This window comes from Loxodonta africana, chromosome 8 (assembly GCF_030014295.1).
Source record: "Loxodonta africana isolate mLoxAfr1 chromosome 8, mLoxAfr1.hap2, whole genome shotgun sequence".
In the NCBI taxonomy this organism is placed as follows: Eukaryota; Metazoa; Chordata; class Mammalia; order Proboscidea; family Elephantidae; genus Loxodonta; species Loxodonta africana.
This window is the reverse complement of record NC_087349.1, coordinates 87,553,921-87,581,864: the sequence shown is the minus strand read 5'-3', so window position 1 is coordinate 87,581,864 and position 27,944 is coordinate 87,553,921. Positions and strand designations below refer to the sequence as shown.

At 35.6% G+C, this 27,944-nt stretch overlaps 1 protein-coding gene and 1 long non-coding RNA gene across 2 annotated transcripts in view; both read left to right on the top strand.

Moving 5' to 3' along the window:
• LOC135232250 (uncharacterized) overlaps window positions 1–7,432 on the top strand; it is a 77,498-nt gene extending 70,066 nt beyond the window's left edge. Inside the window, exon 3 of the long non-coding RNA XR_010322724.1 lies at window positions 947–7,432. This is a non-coding gene — a long non-coding RNA (uncharacterized LOC135232250). The remainder of the gene's footprint in view (window positions 1–946) is intronic.
• The window catches only part of SKAP2 (src kinase associated phosphoprotein 2), a 178,461-nt gene that overhangs the window by 88,980 nt on the left and 61,537 nt on the right, over window positions 1–27,944 (top strand). The window contains exons 5-6 of the mRNA XM_003407064.4: window positions 15,250–15,327; window positions 16,368–16,451. Of these exons, the coding sequence (XP_003407112.1) occupies window positions 15,250–15,327; window positions 16,368–16,451 (162 nt within the window). The remainder of the gene's footprint in view (window positions 1–15,249; window positions 15,328–16,367; window positions 16,452–27,944) is intronic.

The window sequence follows — 27,944 nt, the reverse complement described above, 5'->3', positions numbered from 1 at the left end:
TGGACTTATTGCCGGGTTCATATACATACATATATATATATATAATTTTTTTCCTTTGATTATCTTTTCCTTATCGATTTTCAGGAGCTCTTTGTTGTGACATCCTTGCAAATATTTTCTTCCATAAATACCCCTTTAAAAATTTGTTTGGCCAGTTAATGATAGTGCCAGTTTTTATTTGTATATGAAGTTGTAGTACTGTACCTGATTTTTTTTGATTCATAGGAGAAAATTGGACCAATTTTTGAATTTCCATAGCTCAGCATCCTCTGAGGAATTTCTTATTTCTTTTCTCTAATTTAATGTATTTTGATATTAAAAAATACATTGGAACTCTGAATGTTGCATGAGAATTGAGGCAATCCAGATAAAGTCCAGTTGAATTAGCCAGTTTAATTAATGACTGTTGGTGTCTTAATATTAGGAAGAGAGGTTATAACATGTGTAAAAAATTTTTTTTCATTGAAAACATACATCATGATCTGTTCAGACAACATGATTTAAATACAGCTGAATTCCTAGGAAAGCATATAATGGAGTATCTTATCACAAGATCTTACCATATCTGAATTAATTTTGAATAAGTCATCATCTCACATCATTTATTTGTATGGAATTTGAGTAGGATGTCTGTCCACTGGCTTTTAAGTCTTTTCCATGTTTTCAAGAGGATATCACGTATTTCAGATATTCATGAGCAAACTGCGGAGTTCAGACGGCTTCACTGCCTTAAATTCCTTTGAGGTACTTGCCAGTGTGTTACAGTGCAAGTGGTAGAGACCACAGCTGTACAGACTTTGCCGTGATGTCCAAATGGGGCTGAATAGCACTGTTTACGTGAAGTCGCATCAGTTGTTGCATATTGTTAGCAAATATTTTATTCCATTTAATATGCCGTGAGATTCTTTCTCAAAGTTTTAATTTTGGTATTTCTAATTTGAATCAGAAAGTTCAACTTTAGTGGTGAAAATATTCTGGTGTTCTGGTAATGAAAACTATTAATTGGGAGAAAAGGAGACCATGGAGATGGGGCCATGTCAGCTTTGTGAACCTGGGAGTGAGAGAATCTATACAATTGACACATTAATGGATTACCTGTGATCTCTAACTCATGGTAAATATCAGTATTTATATTTGGTGCTTGATGTCTTACATCATGGATACTTTGAAAAATAGGCTAAAATCACATGGTTAAAACACAGGCACTTTTTATTCTATGTGTTCAGTCCCAATTTCGTTTTTCCTTTTTATTGTATTTCTAGCTTCATGCTGGCTATTACAGAGTTTAGAACTGAATTGGAGTGTTGTTAACTGTGAAAATAGGTATTAAGGTGGGAAAGAAGTAGAAAGGTAACCTCTTTACTCTTCAGTTCTGTTCATCCCAGTAATAGCTCTTTACTATCTTACCTCTCAATCTTCTGTTTACTTGGCAGTTTCCTGTTACCTTACTCTTAGTGGGGAACTGCACTTAATCGTGAGCTTCTCAAAAGCAGGGATGGTAACTTTGTGTTGCTAGTCCCATCACAGTGCCTGGCACAGATCGGGTGCTCGGTAAATGTTGAATGAATGAACAGATGAATGCAACTGGCTGCTTAATTCTCTTAAGTTTTTTATTATGATAATACTTCTCTCTTGATACTACTGTGGAAGATGCATTATATGTTTATAAAATTATTTTAATGTCTCAGAAGGTAGGTGGTACTCTAAATAAAAATCATCCTCCTTGTAATCTTTTATGTGTCTGGCACTTCCCTTGGGTTTTTAATGTTACATGATTGCAGAAGAACTGTATTTTATCTGCTTATTGATGGTCTCTTGATTTTGTATTGAACATTGTCTTAGAGCGTACTTTATAAATCCTATAAGCAAGTATTAAACTAGTATATATATATATTTTTTTGGTATACCATTTTGAGCAATGTAGATCGTTTACTTTAAAATTGCACTTCATTCTAACTAAATCCCCTTGATGACTTTGATGCACCCTCAGATTGTGGAACTACTGCCTTGTGCTCCCCTTGCTCAACATCTAGTGAAAAATACAAACTTTTGAGCACGCTATTTCAGACTAATAAGTACCACATGAATGTCTGTCCCCTTGGTCAGTCTCACATGTGGCTGCTAACAGTTATCCCACTCGAAGCTCAAGATCAGAGAGAGGATTAAGCATGTGGTATGCATTTATTTTCAGGTTCTAGAAAAATCCTGCTACACATTAACTGTTGTAATATTGAAGTTTTAGTAGCTATTCTCCAGTAACTTACTCAGTTTTATAGATTAAGAAAACAAAAAAACTGACACTAGTTTCTGTTGAGTCAGTTCTGACTCATGGTGACCCCAGGTACATCAGAGTGGAACTGTGTGCCACAGGATTTTCAGTGGCTGATTTTTTGGAAGTAGATCATCAGGCCTGTCTTCTGAGGTGCCTCTGGATGGACTCGAACCACCACCGACCTTTCGGTTAGCAGAGAGCACATTTACCGTTTGCACCACCCGGGGATTCCTGTTACATAGGTAACAACCCTTTATAATTCTTTGAGGTACTCAGGTGTGCATATTATAGCCAATTCATATTGGAAGGTAGACTTGGGCATTTTATCATTCTCAGTTTAAACATGTTTGATGGATTTTTTGTTTATGTGAAGTAGGCATATACTTAAAATTTTTGCAGGCTAGAATTATTCTGGCCCTGAGTTAGAAATTTATGGGCTCATTACTGATGTGTTTTTATGTTAAGGTGGATCTTTAACCAGTGATATGTCCCTGTAAAGTTATTAAATGTTATACATTTATATGTAAATTAATGTATAAGAGTATATGAAATTTACCCCCATATTGGCTGCTTGTTAAAGGATATGACTCTTAAGCAGCAACATTAAAGAGCTGTGTTAGCTTCTCACAGGGAACATAGCCTCTGCTTGGGGTTTAATACTTCCCAAAAGCTTCATCAAGATAAACAGTCTTTTGGAAAGATTGTCTGAAAATTGTACAGGGTGTCTGTTTCTGTCGGTACTCTCTGGTCTGACCTTTGAGTTTAACAAGGCTGTTTGAGAGCTATATACTTGGGCTACCTGGGCTTCATAGTCGGTAGAATTGCCTTTATGGAATGTAACTTTGGCATTATGCTGTTGGCCCAAGATGAGTGATGTTATACAAAGCAGCTCTATGAAACTTTTGTTTTATGGACTGTAAAAATGCTGTTGAGGACACTGAAAACACATGAGAGAAATTTCTTTCTCTCAGTACCAGAAACCAGGAATAGTTGTTGTTCTCCTTGAGCAATGATCTGTATTTATCTAATAGACAATGAAGCGCTTAATTTATTGTATTTCTTGGTTCGTGTTGTTATAAAGCTTACCACTGAATTTTTGGCCCACTCCTGGCAAATGTAAATGACCTTATAGGTTCATGTTCTGTATTCTAACCTGACTCCTGGTTTTTCTTGTTATTTTTTACTCATATTTAATTTTTTTATTTGAAAAAATATCACTTCTAGAAAAGTTGCTAGAATAGTACAAAGAATTCTCATATACTCTTTACCCAGATTCCCCTAACATAACATTTTTCTGTACAGGTATTTGTTTTATCAGTCTCACTTTCTCTCTTTCTTTCTTTGTGCTTGTGTATCTGTGTCCCTACGCACATACACAGATACCTCTTGTGTGCTTTCAATTTGTCTTACCAAATGTATCTATACAAATAACTGCAAAAAGCTTTTCTTGGGGGAACAAGGCAATATATTACTAGATGAATGTCATGGGTTAAATTGTATTCCCCCAAAATATGTGTCAACTTGACTAGGCCAGGATACCCAGTATTGTATGGTTGTCCTCCATTTCATGCTTAGGTGTAGTTTTCCCGTGTGTTGTAAATCCTAATCTCTGCTTGTGGTTAGTGAGGCAAAATGAGGTTATGTTCAAGAGCATTAGGGTGGGATGCAACACCCTTACTTAGGTCATATCCCTGATCCATGTAACAGGTGTGGCCTGCGTCACCTTTTATCTTACAAGAGATAAAAGAGAGAAGGGAGCAGAGAGATAGGGACCTCGTGCCACCAGTAGAGAATCGCCAGGAGTAAAGTGCATTCTTTGGACCCGGGGTCCTTGCCCTGAGAAGCAGCTAGACCAGGGAAGGATTGATGACAAGGACCTTCCCCCAGAACCAACAGAGAGAGAAAACCTGCCCTGGGAGCTGGTACCCTAAATTCAGACTTCTAGGCTCCTAGACTGTGAGAGGATAAATGCCTTTTTGTTAAAGCCATCTGCTTGTGGTATTTCTGGAAACCCTGGTGGTGTAGTGGTTAAGTGCTACAGCTGCTAACCAAAGGGTTGGCAATTCAAATCCGCCAGGTGCTCCTTGGAAACTCTATGGGGCAGTTCTACTCTGTCCTATAGGGTCACTATGAGTCGGAATCGACTCGACAGCACTGGTTTTTTTTTTTTTTTGTGTGGTATTTCTCTTATAGCAGCAGTAGATAACTAAGACAATGAACAATAATGATAATTAGGTAAGAATATGTTAACTTCATCCTTATATTGGAAAAAGAGACTTCTGAAAAGAACTCTTTTTAGGTAGAAGGAAGACAAGTATGTGCGTGACCTCTGTGTGTGTGTGTGTGTGTGTGTGTGTGTAAGAGGATGTTAATAATGCTGCAATCGAGGATAGTTACTTTGAATGGCAGAAGGGGAGAAGTGGCAAAAGCTTTTTGATTTAAATAAAAATTAGGCAGTTGCCTTCTTAAATAGAGATAGGCATGAAGAATGTTTGAGAATATATTTGCTTTAATAATCAAGCAAGTTAGTAGGACTTTGAATAAAGTGAGTGTCTTAATTCAGAAATTTTTACCTTTTATTAAGCTAGTCATAAAATAATTTCACGTTTGATAATTTTTGTACTAAATGTTTTTCACTTACTTTTCCCCTGATTTTAACCACCTTCAGTAATAAAGTTCTTTTAGGAGTTGGGAATAGGATGACAACTGTCTATGTGTCTGTTCTCTTTCATCAAGGCAAAAACAAAGCATAAGCCTTGTTATGCTGTACGGTGTAGAATACAACTGTGTATATTCCTATTTCAGATACTTCAGATATGATCTTATGTTATTATTGGCTTTAAACTGTTTATACACAAGATAGGAAAAATAAGTGCATAAGATAATTTTAAAGCATACTACCAACTATAAAACATTTATTCATATTCTGAAAATAATTTTTTAAAATTTATTGCTTACAATTCATCATAAAGCAGCTACAAAAAAAGAAAAATGGTCTATAGTCTATGTGAAAATAAAACATAGTTGAATGGAAAGGAGCTAAAGGATTCAGCCTATGTTATAATCATTTCTTATTTCTGTAGTTTGCTAGAGAAATCTGCAGACAAAAAGAGCCTCCTTTTCCTTCCTATCAGTTTTCCCATTACTAATTGGTTCTGTGTTTGTGTGTATGTGTTTTTTAACCAAAAGGGAAGTCTTTTAAAAAGGCATTATTGGAAAGCAAAATTGACCCCTCTAAAATCTTACAAACAGAAAAAGTAAACCCATTGCCTCTAGTCAATTTTGACTCATAGCAGCCCTATAGGACAGAGTAAAACTGCCCCTTAGGGTTTCCAAAGAGCGGCTGGTGGAGTTGAACTGCTGACCTTTGGTTACCAGCCGAGCTCCTAACCACTGTGCTAAAAAAAAAAAAAAAAAAATTCCAGATTTTTAAATGTATATTTTTGCATATATCATTCTGCTGTTAAGGAATTAATTTTAAATAATTGTGATTAATTCAATAACATTATCTTATATAGTTCCTGTAGATCACATTTATTTATTCTACTAACACTAGAACATAGTGTTTCAGAGAATGGGCTTTGTGGGCAGACAAAACTTGGGTCCTGGCTCCACCACTTACTGTGCGTGACCGTGATTTCCCACTGGTAACATGGAGCTAATTAGTAATACCTTTTGGGGTTGTGCTGGATGAAATGAGTTGATGATGTAGCACGCATTACACATGTGTTAGCTGTTACAGTTATCAGTACTTCACTAAATCATGCTGAGGTTTGTAATCATGCCATTGGTAATACTTTAAAAAAGATACTTAGAACTTACAGTTCGGAGATACGGAAAAGGTTGTGTTCCATATAGAGATAGCACTGGTAAAAGAAGGAAGATGCAGGACCAATTATTGTCAGTCTTTACAGTTTATACATATATTATTTGACTTTTCTTTTAAATTTCTTAACCAAATTTTCAATAAAGTTGGGTCTATTTTTTCCTAGTTGCTTAATTTAGGTAATATTTAGAAAAGGGCCTGACATATGATAAACATTAGTAAATACTTGTTTAAGTAATTAAGAGTGTTCCTCTTAATTTTTACTAACCTCTACTACCTATAATACCCTGAAATACTTCTCGTGCATCAGGTTTTTTTTTTTTTTTTTTTGGCCAAATGTCTGTAAAGGAAAGGAATTTGTATTTTTAAAAGATGTTTAGTCTTCACATTTTTATTTTGGTGGTTTATTCTTCAGCGTTCTTATTGTTTTCTTGTGTATGAAACAATGGACTCAGCAAATTTGTATTTCCATTAAAAAATAATAGTGGTAATAAAAATAAAATTTCTTAAGGAGTTATTTTAAGTGCTGGCCTATTAAATCCCCACAGTATTTCTACACAGTGTTCCCTTGTATTACCTCCATTCAAAGGTTTGAAAACTGAAACTTATTGAAATCTAGTAATTTGTCTAACTTAATGGACTTAATGGCTGTTGTAGGGGAAAAACATCACAAAGTTTAGTAAAGCAAAAAGAAAGTTTTATTCGGCATATATTCAAAGAGACAAAAGTGGGAAGTGGAGAAGCGTGCTGCCGCAGCCACGTCTGCCCAAGTCCAAGGAAAGTTACAGAGTCATCAGTATATATTAACATTACAAATGGGCAAAACCATTGAAAGCTTCACCTTTTCACAGATTGGCTAGAAACTGTTATCCTACATTTTGAATTGTCTTTCTTAACAATCATTCGTACAGGTTTCAGTAATGACAGTCAGGAGGGTCTTCATTGGTCCAACAACTTTGTGTTCACTGTGTATTAATAGAAAAAGATAAGAGTGGAAAGTCTTTTGTGTGCTGGCTTATGTGAAAAGTTCCTTAAAAGACATTTTCCAAGATTATTCTACCTGTTGTCTTTATACCTCAGGGCCCAGTTGTTGTGTCCTTGTGAGTCCACCTCCAGCTGGGTCACAGTCTCTATGCTCAAGGACAGGGAATAATGACTCTAATATTACTTCCTAAATCATGGCCAAGTTGCAATTTGAATCCAGGACTTGGGATTTTAACCATGATTCTACGGTGCGAAATCAGATTGGGGGCAATTTTATCGTGGTAAAGAAAAGCATTAAAATTGAAACCCAGTTTATAATTGTATGTATTTAATTTTATAACATTTAAGAGTCCCTGTGAAAATTTTGATATGTTTAGATTTATATTTTTAACTAAATCTAAACATATCAGAATTTTCACAGGGACTCTTAAATGTTATGAAATTAAATATATACAATTAGATTTATATTTTTAACTGGAGATCCTGATGGCATAATGGTTAAGTACTCCAGCTGCTAACCTTGGAAATGCTATGGGGCAGTTCTACTCTGTCCTATTGGGTCACTATGAGTCGGAATTGACTCGACAGCAGTGGGTTTTTTAAAAATATTTTTAACTTAAGGGAAGAAGTGTATTCCATTTTTAACTTCGTAACTCATTTTCACAAAGCATTATTGCATCACAGAGTTTAAAGAAAGCCTATTTTTCTGAATTTAATTAATTTTTCTCTTGTTATCAAGCAGATGATTAAGATATAGGCAAATAAAAGTATCTGAGAAGTTACTTTTTATAGGAGATAAAATTTAATTTCAATACTGCCTGTGAAATGTAAAGATCTATTGTTAAAAAGTAGCCTTTACCAAAATATAAAAACATAAAGAGTGCCCTGTATTATAAACCTATGAATTAGTAATATTATCTGTAATATGAAATGTCTTATGTTGAACCTTATTTTTAAATGATTAATTCAGTATGCTGATATGCCGAAATTTTTAGATAAAAACCGTATTTTTCATTTGCATAAGGAAAAAATTTAATATATTATTAAGATGTGATACCCAGTAGACTAAAGAGCGAGAAATCTTAAAGAACTTTTTTTTTAACATCTAATTTTTTTAGTGAGAATATGTCAAGCAGCCTTATATTAAAGACTTAATCTATAAAAGAAATCTCAAGATATATAATATGGTAGTTTAGATTCTGGTTATACACTTAAGCATACCCTAAAGTATAAGAAGCAGGAAGGATAATATAAAAAAAAAAAGAAGGGAAGAATAATATAACTCTATGAGTCAGAATTGACTGGGCAACAACAGTATAGTTAATATAATCCATACATTTAATATGTGACTTTTTGACTGTTATTTTATTAGATATTCATGAACCTACTTGATTTCAGATTTCTCTTAATCTGGACTATCACTATTCAGATTTCACATATTTTGGTAGAGTTGTATGAAATTAATAGCAGCCACAGTTATATGTGTGTGTATGTTTTTGGTATAAAATAGAAATTTTTGAGTAATCTCTTGGATCATATTCATGAAACATTTTCTACATGCTATAATATTAATAGCTATTCTCTTATTGAAGATAATTGGAATTCTAATAAGGCTATTGGAATTTCCATTTCATGAAGTAGAGTTAATAGAGGGAAACTTGAATTACCCTAATGGTTATTCAGTTTTTTCTTGGTAGCTTTAAAGTGACTTGCCACTTTAAAAAAGGGGGTGGGGGGGGAAGGGTGGGATGGGGAGAGACTAGCAGATGGTAAACCTGTGAGTTGCCATCTCTGCCTTTTCCCCTAGTGTCATCATATAGGCTGCTTTATAAGTCTTTATAAGTCATATCCCCAAAGCTTAACTCTCCAGGGAATTCTATGGTTCTACTAATTGGAAGTTGACTATCTTTGTGTCTAAGCACAGAGTGAGCCCCTCACCCCTTTTAAGGAAGTGTTAACGATAGTCTTTGTGATCACCAGTAATAGTATATTAATTGATTAATGCCTTCTGAAGAGAATAATAGTGGTAGTGGGTGAACAAGCTCCGTGAGAGGATTGTGTTAAAATAATGTAACTGCTAATCTTTCAGAGTTACTGCAGTGACTTTTTCTTAAAGATTATTGTTGTTTGATATGTCCATTGAATATATAATATTCTCTTTGCCATTAAAAACAAAACAATAAAAAGATTTAGAATTTCAAATTTTCCATGTGAAAGGGAGAATTATTAGAATATGAACAAGTATTTAATTTATGTTTATTTTCTGAGCCAAGTTCTAGCTAGAAATTAAACCTTTGAAATGATACAAACAACTTTATGCTAGAACGAAAGGGAGTTACCAGTTGCTCTATAAAAATATGTTATGAACATTTCCACATTTGATATCATTGAGAGTTGACTATCTTGGATCTGGCCATTTGTTACTGAAAGTACAAGAAGTATATTAGTGTGAGTGTATTTTATGGAACCCTAGAATTGGAGGGCCTTAGAGATGGTAAGATAACTGCTCAAATGATCATGGTAGGAGAGGGTATTGCCAGCTGAAGTGAGAGACTAAAATGATTAATATTATGGAATTCGGAAAGTTGAAGCCTAATAAGCGTTTTAAATATAAAGCAATAATTATGGAGGTAGATACTGTAAAAAATGGGTCTGCTTACCAAAATTAGGAATACTAGAGTGATCAGGCATTTTTTTTTTTCTTCCTAAAGCTTATCACGGAAACCCTGGTGGCATAGTGGTTAAGCGCTACACCTGTTAACCAAGAGGTTGGCAGTTCGAATCCACCAGGCGCTCCTTGGAAACTCTAAGGGCAGTTCTACTCTGTCCTATAGGGTCGCTATGAGTCGGAATCGACTCGACGGCAGTGGGTTTTTTGGAAGCTTATCACAGATGAGTTTAGAAAATGAGAAAGAAATCATTATCTCCCCCCAGGAGGTAGTCAATTTATAAAACTTAGTATCCCAACCATCAGGTGAAAACGAAGAATTTTGAAAGGTTTAGATAAACTCATGGATGTTTTTCTTCATGTGAATTGAGAAGAAAAAAGGATATTGTTGAGGGGACTTATCCTTAACTGTGGTTCCCAAGGAGCAGCTGGTGGATTTGAACTGCCAACCTTTTGGTTAGCAGCCAAACTCTTTTTTTAATGTATAAACATTTTTCTTACTGTGTTACATATGATAACAAACAAACAGACTAATAGGCAAATGATCTAAATTTCCAAGAATGGGGTAACAGTAACATATATTAGGCTACTTCTGTGTGGCAAACCATTTTATAGCTCTTAAAAATAAACTTCTAAAATTATCTAATAACATGGGAAAATACTTTTAATGTGATATATAATGAAAAAATGGAAAAAAGTTCTTATAGTATATTCTTAGTTATGTTTAAAAAAACATGAAGGGGTAACTATATCAAACAGTAGTTGTTTTCTTTGGGTCATGAGATTTCTGGTGAAACCCATTTTATTTATTTATTTATTTTTTCAATAGGGAAATGTTTAACTTTTTTTAAATTGTATTTTAAATGAGGGTTTACAGAGCAAATTAGTTTCTCATCAAACAATTAATACACTTATTGTTTTGTGACATTGATTGCCACCCCCATGACAAGCCAACACTCTTCCCTTTTCGACCTTGAGTTCCCCATTACCAGCTTTCCTGTCCCCTCCTGCCGCCTCGTGCTTGCCCCTGAACTGGTGTAGCAGCCCAACTCTTAACTACTGCACCACGAGGGCTCCTTTGCAGTTCAAGGAAAAAAGTCTTGTCATGTGGTAACAGAATATTTGACTGAGTAGAGCAAGATCCTGACTTAGAGTGAAGATTCTTCTGAGCAAAAACAATCTTTTATATCTCTTTTTTCATTTTCAGTATATGGGAAAAGAATTTTAAGTTGTGTAAAAGGTGGTAGGAAAAATCATCCTAGTTGAAAGCTTAGTGTTCATGTTCAAAGCTATACAAATGCCAACTAATAAAGGGAAAATTGAGGCCAGTAAAAGGTGAGGCTCACAGACCTAAGAAGAATTTTGTACAAAGTCTAGATTGAACAACCATAAAAAGTATGAACATATTAATGCAATAAAGTCCATAATATTGTAATATTTTAATGATAAAACAGTTGTTGTTAGGTGCCATCGAGTCGGTTCCAACTCATAGCGACCCTATGTACAACAGAACAGAACACTGCCCAGTCCTATGCCATTCTTACAGTCGTTGTTATGCTTGAGCTCATTGTTGCAGCCACTGTGTCAGTCCACCTTGTTGAGGGTCTTGCTCTTTTCTGCTGCCCCTGTACTTTGCCAAGCGTGATGTCCTTCTCCAGGCACTGATTCCTCCTTAACAACATGTCCAAAGTATGTAAGACGCAGCCTTGTCATCCTTGATTCTAAGGAGCATTCTGGTTGTACTTCTTCCAAGACAGATTTGTTTGTTCTTTTGGCAGTCCATGGTATATTCAATATTCTTCGCCAACACCACAATTCAAAGGCGTCAGTTCTTCTTTGATCTTCCTTATTCATTGTCCAGCTTTCACATGCATATGATGTGATTGAAAATACCGTAGCTTGGCTCAGGCGCACCTTAGTCTTCAAGGTGACATCTTTGCTTTTCAACACTTTAAAGAGGTCCTTTACAGCAGATTTACCCAATGCAATGCGTCTTTTGATTTCTTGGCTGCTGCTTCCATGGCTGTTGATCGTGGATCCAAGTAAAATGAAATCCTTGACAACTTCAGTCTTTTCTCCGTTTATCATGATGTTGCTCTTTGGTCCAATTGTGAGGGTTTTTGTATTCTTTGTGTTGAGGTGCAATCCATACTGAAGGCTGTGGTCTTTGATCTTCATTAGTAAGTGCTTCAAGTCCTCTTCACTTTCAGCAGGCAAGGTTGTATCATTTGCATAATACAGGTTGTTAATGAGTCTTCCTCCAATCCTGATGCCCCATTCTTCTTCATATAGTCCAGCTTCTTGGGTTGTTTGCTTGGCATACAGATTGAATAGGTATGGTGAAAGGATACAGTCCTGGTCCACACCTTCCCTGACTTTAAACCAATCAGTATGCCCTTGTTCTGTCCGAACAACTGTCTCTTGATCTCTGTAAAAGTTCCCCATGAGCACAGTTAAGTGTTCTGGAATTCCCATTCTGATAAAACAGTAGCAATGAGGATTTAGATTCCTTAGAGGGTAATGAAAAACTGATGTCTATTTTGAAACTTTGTATCACTACATCCTTGACACCTATTCATACTCCAATATGAAGAACTAAGTACGCATAAAGGAAACTGAATAAAAAGTCAATTCCAGAACTAAGTAGTTAGAACTTCTGCAGATTAAAAAAAAAAAAACTTCACTTTGAATTGCTCCTTGGAAGTGGTGTCTTACACTAAGTTTTAGAAAAATGGATGCATTTGAAGAAATGTCAGACTGGGATATATTTAATATAAGAGGTGTGTGTGTGTGTGTGTGTGTGTGTGTGTGTGAGGGGAGGAGTGAATTAAGAGACGTGTCAGTTTCGGAGAAGACCCAGGAATACTGCACTGAGGCACCTAGTGCTGGACACAATTGTGAATTAAAGCTTGTTTGTTTAGATCACTTTGAGAAAAGAGATACGAAAAAGGAAGGATGACTGGACCTCGCTCCCTCCAACTTTCTCTTTCTCTCTGTCTCTCTTGGTCTCTCTCTCTCTCTCGGTCTCGTCTCTCTCGGTCTCCTCCCTCCTTTCCCCCCTCCCTCTCCTACTCAGAGGGTTTCTGTGCTGTTCTCGGCCAGATCAAGCATCCTGTGCAGCACTGAGGCAACTCTCTGCCCTGCTAACGCCAAGACTGGCTCTGTACCAACACCTGGCACCTGAAATGTGCCTAAGTGATACTTCCTGTGGTTCTGTACCCAACACCCAGGCACCTGAAATGTGTGCCAAGACTGATCCTGTACCCAACACCCTGGCACCTGAAATGTGCCTAAATGACACTTCCTGCCAGACAGAGAGTTCATATTTTCCTCTGAAATTGAAATAAGTACTATTTTTTCATTTAAAAGTATTTTTAATCATTAACACTATTTCTTAGATAAAACTTATTTCTTAAATATATGGTAGGTTTTTAAGAATCTCAGTGTTTTTCATCCTATATTCAAGAAAAAAAAGATAAGAGTTTAATAAAATTGCTAAGATTGGGCGTAATACCTTAGTTTTTAGGAAATTTGTTATTGATTTACATACTTGGGAACTCTTCTCTATTTTTCAGGTTCTAGAATCTATACCTTTAGCTTGCTGGTGAACTGTGTCCACCATATACAGTTTGTTTTTTAAGGCAAAAGCTCCAGGAGACATTTTACAACTCTTGAGTTAACCTTTAAAAACATTGGCCTTGTGAATAAAGTGTTAACCTAACTATAAAAGGAATTCGGATTCCACTACTGCCTTTTCCCCACCCAGTTGTTAGGGATATAGTAGGCACCTGATACTTGTTTGTTTAAATTCATTGTGACCTTGTTACAATTTTACATGTTTCAGTTTCCCAAATTGCATGTGGGAAGAATACCCACTGCTTGCTTACCCTTGCAGGGAGTTAATGTCTAATATTTTGAGCTGCTTTAGAAAAATAGGGCTGTCATGTGAGAGATGTATGATCATTTTATAAAAAGAAAGCTAGTCTTTCTCAGCATATATTTTTTTTATTCGGGGTGCTGCAAACTTGTGGCCACTTAAGCAAGCCCATGTAATAGATAAGATTTCTGCATGTGATCTTTATTTTATGCATAAAAATATTATCATAAATAGTATACCTTTGCATGAATTCAATTTATTATGAAAAAAGAAACATGGTCTATTGAACAGCTATTCAAACATTTACACTGGCATTCCTTAGAATTTTTTGTGTATTTCAATATCAGTGCTCTATTTAAAATGTATTTTAATGATACAATTTTGTGTTTACTGAGTGAAATTGATCTACCAGGGAACTAATATTAGTGTTTTAATTTTAAGCTTTCTTTCCTAAAGAAAAATATCTATGACTTCATAACTACTGTGATCCTCGTGATACTTTAAAAAAAAAAAAATGCTGGCAATTCTGTAATGAATTTGAATATAAGCTTCCTAACAAAATACTTTTTCTATTATAAGCTATATTGAAACTATTTCCGTTGGGTATATTCTTCAGCAACTTTTTTTAAATTGGTTGTTCTCGTTAGAGTTCTAGTAAAATGCTGAGGTCGACTGTAGCGTACTTCTAATAAAGTTTACAGAGATTTTGAATATCTGAGAAACTATTGAGTAAACTGTCATCCATGACCACAAATATATAATTTCTAATTGACTTAACTTTTAGACTAACCTTTAAATTTTTTGTAGGTATCTAATATTTGTTTGTGATAGTTCTACCATATCTATGTATCCAGTTTTAGACTCTTAAATGCCCTAGAAAAACCTAAAGCATACTCACATATTTTAATGTCTTTGAAGTTTCTCTGTGGGTGCAAGCAGGGAGAGAGAATATTTGCTGTGGACTCAGAGAAATACATTTTAGCATTTGGTTTTGGGGAAAAATCATTTTATGGTCTACTCAGTATGGATTGACACAGTGGCTGCAACAGTGAGCTCAAGCATAACAACGATTGTGAGGATGGCGCGGGACCAGGCAGTGTTTCGTTCTGTTGTGCATAGGGTTGCTATGAGTTGGAAATGACTCGAGGGCACCTAACAACAACAGCAGTATGAATTAGGGTTATGCAGGTAAGAGACAATATGCATTCAGATTCTTGAAGAGTTAATCCAGTATAAATTTGAAGAATTTATACGGTTTATTTGAAATTCCTTGTCTCTTTTAGAGATTTAATGCATTTGTTTATTATAGTTTCTAAGGTTTTCCCTTATAGAATGTAGATCAAACAATACCACCCTTTAGAGATCATTCAGTTACATATTATTACTGTATTCTGAGAGAATAATATATTAAGATATAGGAGTACAGAACCTTTTTTTTTTTTTTTTTTTGCAAGAGGAGAAAAGGGACTAGTCTATGGAATGGATCTGAAACAATGCAAATAGCCTTGGATTTAAGCAATTTAGGTAATTAAAAGTACTCTGAATCTAATGAGATCTGACGTTTGGTTTTTCTAAAATGAATTAACCACTGCCTTTTTTTTTTCCTCCCCCACTTCCCACAGGAAACCAGTTTCCTCCAATTGCAGCACAGGATCTTCCTTTTGTTTTAAAGGCTGGCTACCTTGAAAAACGCAGAAAAGGTAAACTAGACTAAGATTCTGATGAAAAATCTGAAAATGGTCTTATCCTTAGATAAAGTATGCTTGCAGTATACATGTGGAGCTGATATTCTTTGTAGGTGATAGTGAAGAGTTTTAAAACTGTGGGAAAATCTGAATGACATTATCCGAACCACAATATACAGCTTTTAGCTTTAAATAAATTTTAATAAAACGTTTGTCCAGGTTTTTAGTTGTCAGCCGTGGTTATTTATAAGTGATCCAGGAGCTGTATCCTGCTTCTTATAGGAAAGCTGTGGGCCATGACTGTATTCTCAAGGATGGGATTTCTCACCATTATCCCACCCGGCGGATCAGCAGGTTACCCTGCACCTGACCTGCCATACACCGTGTCTGCCATGGTTCAGATCAAGCCTGGCATATTGTCTGCCATTCTCTATTATTCATTTCAACGTTCCTCTCCATTGGCTATGATAATTGGGAGTTGACCATATGGTCTCACTCTTTCATCACCAATATATAATGGAAATGAAATATGGAGGTGGTGCTATGATACAGGAAATGAAAAGCAGAAAGTCTCATTACCATTCTGCGTATCTCTCAGGTAATCCCTTTGGGATTTGCTTTTCTTTGCTTTCTTAGCTGAATTTTTAACGCTAAAAGAGATAATAGAAATTATCTAGGTCAACTCCTCCCCCTCCCTTTCATAACAGATGAGAAAATGAGACCCAGATGAATCAGTTATCTCAAGGCTATGTAGTCACATGCCTGTTTTGACTGTCCCTGTCAGGAAGGTTTGTTTGTTGTGTCAGTTGATCTTTTAAGTGTGGCAGCCCCACCTCTGCTTTACTTTATTCCTTTCAGCTTTGCTTTTTTTTGTTGTTGTTGTTGGGTTTTTTTTTTTTAATTTTTCTTGGAAGAGAAGATAGAAATTAGTCGTAGAATTTTAGAGCTAAGAACGTTAGGTTTACTAATGTTTTCTTTTACGTATAAGAAAGTGGCTTTATATTTATATATGTAATGTATATTATTTAAACTGTTTTTTTTCCCCTTTATTGTAGATCACAGCTTTCTGGGATTTGAATGGCAGAAACGGTGGTGTGCTCTCAGTAAAACAGTATTCTATTATTATGGAAGCGATAAAGGTAGTGTTGGTACCTAATCATATCAACTTCTGTTGCATGAATATTTTTTTTTTTCTTTTTTGCCATTTTATCCTTTTTTGGGGGGGGATGGTATAGTGGTAGAGTGCTACGGCTGTTAACCAAAATGTCGGCAGTTAGAATCCACCAGGCGCTCCTTGGAAACTTTATGGGGCAGTTCTACTCAGTCTGATAGGGTCGATATGAGTCAGAAATCGACTCGACAGCAACAGAGAGCATACCCTGTAAACTGAAGACAATGAAGAAAGAACAACTGAGAATTTTAAAAATTTTAATCTGAGATTAATTTATAGTTCCATTTCATTCTTTGACAAATGCTCTGAATTTCAGAATGCCTTAAAAAGTTAACACAGTTGTGTTTTATTAAATTAGCAAGAAGAGTAAGATAACTTTCATCTGTGTGGCCTTTCGCCTTAGGAAATATTTATCATCTAGGTTAGAGTTGTGAAGTGTCTGGAAAAGTTAAGACTGGAGGGGGCTGTGAGAATTTTGAAGGGAGGAGATTTTTTTTCCTTAAGCATTTTTAAGGAGAAAACTAGATAAAAAATTAAATACACTCAATACCCTTCTCACCTCCTTTTACAGATTTAAGTAACAACAGCAAAGATATATATATATAAAGTTTACTGAGTGCTGGGTACTGTTCTCAGCACTTTAGCTATATTAACTTGTCTAACTCAAAACAACCCTATAAGGTAGGTACATATTACTAGCCCCATTTATCTTACTATTAGGAAAAACGAGAACAGAGATATTAAGTAACTTGTTCAAGGTCACAGAGCTAGTAAATGGCAGACCTGGGATTTGAACCTAGGCAATATATTTAGAGTCCGTGTTCTTAACAACTATTGTTGCTTTATTAATAAGATACATTTTTTTACTTTATTTGCTCATTAATAAATCTGTTAGTCATAGTTTACATAATTTTAAATATGTCATTTGGACAAATAAAATTTTAAATATGTCATTTGGACAAATAAAACCTTAAAATATTGCAATTTAAAGAATATAAGCTTTCTTTTTTTTTTTTTGCACTTTTCTAGGAAAGGCAGGTTGAAAGTTGTATATTATAAAATGAGGGTCATAGAGAAATAGGTAAAGTTCATTTCCAGAAAGGGCATTTTAAGAAGTAAAAAAGACATAAAGAAAAGCCCAATATCATGAGTATAAGCTTTCCTGTGCAATCGTTACTTATTACTGTTGTTTGGAATCTTTCTTTCATTTGACATTATTTGTAGTTTTTAATTTTTTCTCCCTCATTATAAAAATATGCAGATAAGATTATTGTATCTCAGATAAATTTGATATACTTACATAGTACAAGAAGTTGGTCTCACTTTTTAGTTAGTGGAATTAACTAATTAAGAATTAATTTAGTGGCTAGTTTGCATTCTGTCACTAATTTACAATATGCTCAAATGTAATAATGGTATCAATGAAGTAAACAATTAGAAAACAGGCAGGATTCTGCCTTCTGCTAAGGGTAAGTATGTGACTTTGTGAGAAAACTTTAGAGTTCAAGTTTGGTTATGATTATATCATAGGTCATAAATGTCTTACTACATTAAAAACATAATTTTGTATAGTGTTTTAAATTTAGATAAAAATCTTACCTTTCCTCTTTTTAATTACCTTTGTGAATCTCTAGGTCACAAGACCAGGAGAGGGAGGATGCATATCTTTGTGACTGGTTCAGTGAAGCTTCTTAGTTCTAGTTTCTTTAAGAATCAATGAACACTGACGTCAGTGTTCCCTCCATTCCTAGTCTAGGTGGTATATAGCAACTATTAGCTCAGAGATCAGCAGAGTTATCCCCAAATGTAAGGAGTTTCTATGTTTATTTCAAAAGCTAATACTAAGTAAAGAAATTCTGGTTAGATTTTTGGAGGTCTTAGTTAAATCCTCATTTTTATTCTTATTTGATGAATTCCTTAGTAATAGCATCTTTTGTAATTTGTATTTTAACTGTTTTATGATCCATGTTACCCCACCCTACCACTTTTTAAAAATTAAATTCTAGCATTCCTTCTTCACGATGATATTTAAAGATCTGGTCCTAATTTCTTAAACTCTTCCTTGTTACTATGAAGCTTCCTGTTCCAGTGAGATTTCAGATCTGCTTTTAGTGGTTATTTTCCCTTTTGGCTGCTTCCTTTGGAATTCTAGGCCAGTTCTATTTCTTTATTATTATTTTTTTAATCTAGCTTTAAACAATTTTTCATTGCTTATTTGGCATGATCCTGATTTCTTTCCTTTATATCTTTTTCTTTTCAGAAAAATGTTATGTCACTTAAAATTTTTATTTTCTTTTGTAAAATCAGATAGCTGATTTTGTATAGCCTTGTTCACTGTATATGTGACCCATTTACCCAGACTCTGGAAAGAGCCATTTAGATACATGAGAACTGTAATCCTCCAAATAAAAAAAAAAATGGATATATATGAATGGACTGTAGAGGCGCAGAAGGAGTTGATACCTTTTACTAGGTTAAACTGTACTTTGTTACTATTTGACAGATATATAGTTTGCATTTTCTACCTTATTGTGTGTGCCAGAAAACATATTGACCCATCAAGACAGTAATGGCTTAGAAAGAGTACTTCCAGCCTCTAGGGCAAATAATGCACTTACCTTTATACTCATAAATATTGTCTGTGCTTATTATTCATAGCCATTTGGGGCCTTAAGTAACAAATATATACAGTACATATTTTATCACTTTAGGAAATAATATCCATTCTTTTATCTCCTTCCTCTTCCTTTGATTGTCATAAATCTCATTCATCAAACTTCTTAGGTCCTAGATTTTCAGACTTCCATTAAGGACATTCATTTACTCCCTCACTCATTCATTCTTTATTTTTTAATTCAATAAACATTCATTGGACACTTGGTAGATACTAGGCACTGGGGATCCAAAGCTATTCATGCCTTAGATGTTATCACAGCTGCTCTATGTGAATATCAGTGAGAGGAAGAGAGGATGCCATGGAGTTGTTGTTGAGGAGCAGGTAAACTAATTGAGATTTTGCTGTAATTGTGCAGTCCAGTAAGTGATTTATGTAAAACATCTTTGGAGCACAAAGGAAGGATGACCAACTGCCTAGGAGAGTTAGGGAACACCTCTTAGTAGAGGAAGGCCCACTTTATTGGGCCTTAAAGAACGAGTAGGAGTTTGCCGATGAAGAAGGATAGAATGGGCATTCCAGGCAAGGAAGCAGCAGAGATTCTGAGTTGTGAAAGGCCATGCATGGGGTCAAGGTTGTAATCAAGGCTGGAGCATGATGGGGTCAAGGTTGTCATCAAGGCTGGAGCATGGTGGAGTCAAGGTTGTCATCAAGGCTGGAGCATGGTGGGGTCAAGGTTGTCATCAAGGCTGGAGCATGGTGGGGTCAAGGTTGTAATCAAGGCCGGAGCGTGGAGTGAGTGAGGGGAGGGAGCATGTCATAAAGCTAAAGAAGTGGATTAGGATCAGATTGACAAGAACCTTCCGAGGATAAGAGGCATGATAAGGATTTCATCTTGAATGTGGCTTTAAGTGGAGCGCTGTATGACCAGATTCAGGTATTGGGAAGTACTTGTGATAGTATTGTGGAGGATGGATTGGAATGGATAGAGACTGGGTCAATAGGACCATTTAGAAGGACATTGAACTAGTCTAGGCAAGAAAGGTTAGCACAGGGTTACTAAGAGGCAGAGGGGGGATTTAATGCAGACTTTCCTGGCAACAAAGTCGCAGCTTTCCACAGCTCAATGGTTGTTATCAATCCCTCCAACATACCTGTAAGTGATGGTTCTTTTAGGAACCTGTTCAAATTGTTTTTTTTCCCCCTTTTTCTGTTTGACCTACATACGAACTTGAATCAGCGTTATAGACCTTATCTCCCCCTCTCCTTTTTTGGTAGGAGAGTTAGCTTTTATAGTAGCTCTTTTTCTTCTACTTACAGGCTTGTATGCTTTCCTCTCCCTCCCCCTAGATACTCTAATTAAAGAATATTCCAGTGCCATCCAGTATGTGGCAGCTAAAAATAGCTGTCTCTAGTTGGTCCTACCAAGACATTCTAAATGTATATCAGAGGTTATGCATTACATCATGTGGTTGTAATTTTTTTGTTGTAATATCTTTCCAATTATAAAATGTAAGTCAGTAGAAAATTGGGCTTAATACAGATAATTTAATATAACAGAACTTTCAGGACTTGACAGGGAAATAAAATTTCTCATTCAAATTGACCTCTCTGTTCTCTCGCTTCCCTCTAAACTTCATTATTAGTAGAGGGGAAAAGGACATATTTGTTCAGTTTGGATGAAAATTATAAAATGTGTTTCAATGTTTAAATAGCATCATGGTTCTCTTTTATTATTTAATATTGTAAAAGTAACGGTATTTGTATAATTAGAATTTCTGTTGTTTTATATATTTAGTAATAGCCTTTCTCTTGATTCATTTGATAAAGGCAAATTCCTGGCTTAAGGCATCTGTATTTTATAATTTATCATGATTATATATATATGCAGGCATTTATGTATATGCGTATATATAATAAGAAAATATATAAATGATCTTTAATATTTAAAAAATTTATATTGCAATTTTGTTTTCATCTAATATATGGAGGATAATATCTACATTCTTAAGAAATAATTCTAATTTTATCAAAAATTATTGGAATTTTAACGGACTTTTTAGTCTTTGATATGCAAATGTTAACTTTAAAGTTTATCAGAATATATGTTAAATAAAAAATATGCCTTTATAGTTAAGAGACCCTGTAACAATATGGAAAAGTTAAAAAGAATAGCTGCTATTTAGAAAGATTTCATCAATGTGCAGAAATATTCAGGTACAAACTAAGTCTTACTGAGCCTGATGACCAGTAATTGTGTTGGCTTGTAATAAGGCAGAGGACAGTTTGATTTAAAATATATCTATATTTATTTATAGCTATATCTTTCTTGCTATCTATAGATCAAAGGTAGATGAATTGTAAATCAACCTGGGGCTTGCTATATCTATGTATACAGCTATAGCAACATCTATACCAGTAGATATTCTTGGAACACCTATATGTCAGGTATTATTAATGCAAAAGAGTATGTAATACTTTGGCTCGGAGGAGTGGGCACTGAGTACCCATAAAACGATATGGCGGGCACTGGATCACTGAAACAGTGGGCAAGTGAGGGCTGGTGAGCTGGAAAGGGATGGGGTCAAGTTGTGAAGGGTTTACATGCCATAGTCAGGAGTTTGGTCTTTCCCATCTAAGAAATGGTTAATGTTTCTAAGCATTGAAGTTAAGGAGATGACATGACAAATTCACACTGAGCGTTGGAAAGATCATGTTGACAGCTGTCAAGTGATGGGTTGGAGGAAGTGAGACTGGAGGCAAGACTTCTGAGGTCTGAGGCTGAGAGTTGCTGAGAGTCCAATGAGCAAAGGCAGAGGTTGCTTACTGCCTCAGGCACGTAAGGAGCTGCAGGTTATCTTTGATGTTTTCAGCCATTCGTGTTGCATGAGTTACAGTGGCATCATTTATTCACTAATTATTGTAGGAGCTCGCCTACATTATTAATATAATATTTTGAGAGGACAATATGCACAAAATATTAAAATATGCTCTATGTAATGCTTCTCTTAACAATCAGTATATGTTATCATAGTCTAAAAGACCATAACATAATTAGTACCTGAAGTCCCATTTTAGAGGAAAACAGTAGGTTTAGCTTCAAATTGGAAATGAAGGATTTAAATCTCCAGTGTACAAAAATACTTGTAATTTATTTATTCTCCGTTCACGGATATCTAACACTACCTTGGCTTTTTTCTTTTTTATTAAATCACATTTATGCCTAAAGTTGAAAAGGTGTGATAAAAGCACTTGATTTTTATGCTTGCAATATGCAGTTATTCTAAAGAAAAATAGGTTTTGGAAATAACCTAAAATTTTCCTGCCACCAGAACATATTAGCCAAACTTTTAATTTTAATTACTTTCTAGCCTACTATTTTCACTTGAAATAGTAATAATTTGATATTTCCTTGCACCATAACTTACAACACCATGAATGTATTTCAAGTGACTGAATTAGTGTTGGTATATGTATTTCTGTGAGCTGTATAAACAAAAGGAGAATGTTCATGTATCTTTGAGGAGATAGAACAACTTATTAATCAGTGTGGTAGACTTTAGTGGAGTGGTTTAGTACTGAGGGACATGCTTTCTTCTTCCCTATTCTTAGGCACTAACAATTATAGAATTACATGTTATTTGATAAGATAAATAACATGTAATTTATTATATGTTATTTATATGTTATACTTAAATATAAGTAGCAGATATCAGACATTGCTAAATATATTGCATATCTTTCTGTTTGCTAGCCATTTGTACCAAGTCAGCATTCTTGGTACAAACTACAGATACCAATCTTGTTTAACGGTGCCGTAAAGGAATTTGTTGGACAGACAGAATTGGTGGGAAGGCTAGCCAGTGATGCTCAGAAAACAGGCAAGAACTAAGGGAGGTAAGGTGGCTAGAACTTCAGCCCAGTTCATGCCCCTAGGAAGAATCTGACTAGGACTCACTGCTTGCTCTGCCAACACAGGGCAAGTGACGTTGCCACTGTGCATTGCCACTAGTTGATGAATGCCACTGGAATGGATTCTGAACTCTCCCCTGATTCTTTTTTTATCTACTTCAGGTTCAGGTCCTAGGATGCAGCGTCTGCTTGACTGAGCTAGAGCAGGGAAAATATGCCTTCCTGCAGCTTCTGTAGTGGGAAGCTAGGCTCTGCCCCTGACAACTTTGGGATAACCTTCAAATAAGATGCTTAGATGCTGGGGAGCCCCAAATGACAGAGCCTACAATTTATAAGGATACTAACCAACTTGGATTTATTTAGTTGCTATATTTAGGCTATATTTAAAATGGCAGGAGAGTGGTTGATGTTTTAATCATATTTTCTGAGAGCCAGTGAAGAAGAGAAAAGACAAATATATAAGAAAAATAGAAGGACTGATTGGATTTTGGGTAGATGGTAGTGGAGGCAGATGGTAAAAGAGAGGAAGAAATCAAGAATGGTGCTCAGTTTTCTGGCTTGGGGACTTGAGTTAATGGTGGTGCATTTATTAAGACTGGGGACACAAGAAGAAAGAGCACAAGTGTTGGTGGGGGAGGGGCATGGGATAAGATGATCTCCTCTGTGGTTATGTTATATTTGATAAAGTGGTTAAGAGCTCTGCTGATAACCAAAAGGTCAGCAGTTCGAATTCACCAGCCGCTCCTTAGAAACCCTACGGGGCAGTTCTACTCTGCTATAGGGTCACTATGAATCGGAATTGACTCAATGGCAACAGGGTTTTATAGGGCATTCAAGAGAGAAAACATGTATGAAGATTCAGATTTACGATTCTGAAGCTTGGGAGAGAGAGAAAAAAAACAGGTGAGCCATGTGTGTCAGAGAATTGTGCTCTACAGGGTTTTCAATGGCTGAATTTTTCAGAAGCAGATCACCAGGCCTTCCTTCTGAGGTGTCTGTGGGTAGACTTAGACCTCCAGGCTAGGTCGCACTAGCACTAGTTAGTAGCCTAGTGTGTTAACCATTTGCACCATCCAGGGAATCCAGGAGACAGCGAGACCTGGACTAAAAATAAAAAATTATAAGTTATAAGCATATTGAAAGGACATCAATCCTTAGAATTAGATGTGATTGCCCAGGGAAAGCTGTAAAGTGAGGGAAGAGCAGAATTTAGAACATAACCGTCACGATTATTTAAGGCATAGCAAAGGCCCATAAAGGAGGCTGAGAAAGTTTGGCCCAAGTTGTAGGAGAAAATGTAAGAGAACATTTATCTTCTCTACTGAGACTTCTTAAATTCCATGTTCAAGGACAGCAATTTACAAATGTTAGTATGTGTGAAAGTCACCTGGGGTGCTTGTTAAAAATTTGATTTCCTGGGTTTACCCCCAGAGACTGTGATACATTTCTGCCTTTTTAATAGGCGTCCGAAATGATTCTAACATATATTTTTGAAATATACTTTGAGAAAGTAAGAAACAGAATGAAGTGGTCAAAAAAGCAAGGCTTTGCACTCAGACTTACATTAAAAAAAAGAAAAACCCGTTGCCGTCAAGTCGGTTCCGACTCATAGCGACCCTATAGGACAGAGTAGAACTGCCTCCATAGAGTTTCCAAGGAGCGCCTGGTGAATTTGAACTGCCGACCTTTTTGGTTATCAGCCATAGCACTTAACCACTATGCCACCGATTAGGGTCCTGGATTTTACTGCGAACTGGTTGAACATCAGTGGTGGGAATATAAAGTATACTTCTGTCAGAATTATTACAAGGAATACATGAGGAATACTATATTAGGTTCCCAGCATATAGAAGAAGCTCAGTAATGAGTTGTCTTTTTCACAGCTTAAAAACCCCAGAACACAGCTTTAAATTTAAAAGCCAGTGAAAAGTTGAAGGAAATAGACATGATTAACCTCATACATTTTGTTTTGTAGGAGATCAGGGCCGACTGCTTTCTACCATGAACCTACTGAATTAGAATTGTGTAAAATTAAGTTACCGATTTAATAGATTTCATTATCTAGTTTCTCCTGGCAGCTGTCAGTTCTATAAACATTGAATTTGAACAGCATGATATGGGTAAGGTTAAAGTGTGAAATAGAAGCCATGGGAAATTTAATAGACAAACACCTCAAAAATCCTGAGAGCATCAGTGTATTATATACATGTATAGTAATATTATTATATATAACAATAAAATACATAATTTTATTGTTATATATAATATAATAATGAAAACTAATACTCAAAAAATACTACTAGATCATTAAGAAAATGTTAAATTATGTTTAAAAGACATTGTTCGAGAAGTCAGGGAAGTATTTTTTTAGGAAGATTTCCATCATATTGATTAACATTTTTTAAAGTTTTGGCACTTAAAGCAATAAGCTGCTATTGGGAAGTTCACTTATTTAAAATACTTTGTTTTTCACCGTTCTGGCTAAATGAACCTATATGACTTTATTTTCCATTTGACTGGCACGTCTTTAACAACCGGTCTCATGTCAATAGGTGTCCCTGAAACTATCCCAGAAAGCACTGTGGAATTAGCCTGTATGAACTTAAATATTATGGATTGCCATATAATGCTAAAGTTTTCTCTGTCTGAAAGAGAAGCTGATGTGAAGGGAGAAGAGCAAGGTCTCATCGTAGCCATGTTTGCCTCTTTCATGTCTTGAACTTTCTATTCTATATTGGTTAGTTGGAAATATAGCTACTTTATGGTTATGGATTTGCAAAAGATATTGGAAAGAGTTATAAATTACCGACCATTCTTTTCAAGCCTTGAATATTGCAGAAAAGTCTGCGACTAACCTTTCTGGTCCCACACCTTCAATCCCCACTTGGATGTTTATATGATTATTTATCCCCAAATAGTAAACAGTAAGCTGAATAGGTCTAGGTATTGGCTTATGTATTATTTATTTTACTTGATTAAGCAGTGACACGTATTGTTCTGCATACTTAGGTCTTTCTTTGCAGAGTGAAGTTTTCTTTTGTTACGTCTTTAATTTTGGTAGTTTGTTACCCTTTTTATGTTGTAACTTTGTCAGTTCTCCATTGTTGTTGTTGAGTGCCCTGGAGTAGTTCTGACTCATAGTGACCCCATGTGACAGAGTAGAACTGACCCAGAGGGTTTCCCAGGCTGTAATCTTTACAGGAGCAGGTCACCAGGTCTTTTCTCCTGAGAAGTAGCTGGTGGATTAGAACTGCCGACCTTTTACTTGGTAGCTGAGCTCTTAACTGCTGCACTACCAGGGCTTTTCCATATCTATCATATTTTCTTTTGTCTTCTTCCCCCTTATACCTTTTCCCCCACCTACCAAGGAAATTTTTCAAGGTATATCACTCTGATTTTCAGTGATCCTACTTTTTATTACTTCTAATATATAATTCGTTTTGCTGCCGCATTTTGCATTTCCTTATGTAGTGTTTTTTTCCTTATTTCATCAGATCCACTTTAATTTCTTCTTGTCTCAGTCATTTCTCTTGTTTCATATTATATTATTTCATCTTTCGTAGTCTGTGTGTTTTGACTTTTATAAAAGATGGAGAGCATCTGAGAGAAATGCTAGTACCGCCTGAAATACACACACACACACACACACACACACACACACACCATTGTGTGTATTTACTTTGAAGATGTTATCCATCAAGTTAACATAGCTCTTACTGGAGTAGGATGGGTTCTAATCCTATATGACTGGTGTCCTTATAAAAAAGGAGAAGATACACAGAGAAACAGATAAAGGAAGGACACCATGCAGTGCTGCAGTGTGTGTGTGTGTGTGTGTACTCCAGTGGAAAGGTGGGAATGGTCTAGTAAGGTACTAGCTATTGTCTCAGTGTGCCTATAATACTGCTTTTCCTGTTTAAATAACTCAGTACAAATTTGTTGAATAAGTGAGTGAATGAGTGAGTCCTCTTGAGATTTTTAGAAGAATCAACCACTCTTAACTGTTTCCTATTACTTTAGTACTTTTTTTCGATATTATTTTTCTAGTTCAGTGCTTTGCAAAATATGTCTTGGGAGTTCCAGTTTCATAAAATGTTCTGTGAAAAAAGGGTCCTGTGGACAAGTAATTGTGGGAAATACTGTATACTAAATCCTTCTCTTAGAAGGACACTATTATATAAGTATTAAGGGCCTCCAAAATGTTTGGATTCACAAAAGCTGTTTCAGGATCCACTGCTGTCGAGTCGATTCTGACTCATAGCGACCCTATAGGACAGAGTAGAACTGCCCCATAGAGTTTCCGAGGAGTGCCTGGCAGATTTGAACTGCTGACCTCTTGGTTAGCAGCCATGGCACTTAACCACTGTACCACCAGGGTTTCCTGTTTAACTATGTTTAATTCAGCATTACCCAAACTTAGATGATCACAGAATCTGTTGGTACTCCACAAAACACACATTGAGAATGCTTCTTTCTGAACCTCTTATAGTTCTTTGTAGACTTTTTGCACAACGTAAACTTCAAAATTTTGGATTTGAGTTGTTTTTCAACCATCCAAAGAGATATAAATTATGACTAAAATATGTGTACTGGTAAATTGTTCACGTTTAAGTCAGGCATTTCTAACTCCAGTTTTTCTCATTTGGTATTTTGAATGAGATAAAATCTCCATGACTTTTTAAAAATGTATGTTCCTTCAGGCATTAAATTAGTGTATTTAAGAAAAGGAGATACATTTTTACTGGGGCACTGAGCATAACCCTTCACCCCATGATGTGGAAACATCTCTATATTTCCGCTGAACTAGTAATGGAGACAGCTTATCTTTATTCATGGTTTTAATATTGTGTGTTAATCTAGGAAGTAAACCTACAACTATTAAAAATGAGGTAACTGGGTAAAGTAGGAAAGCGGACTAATTTTATTTTCAGTCTC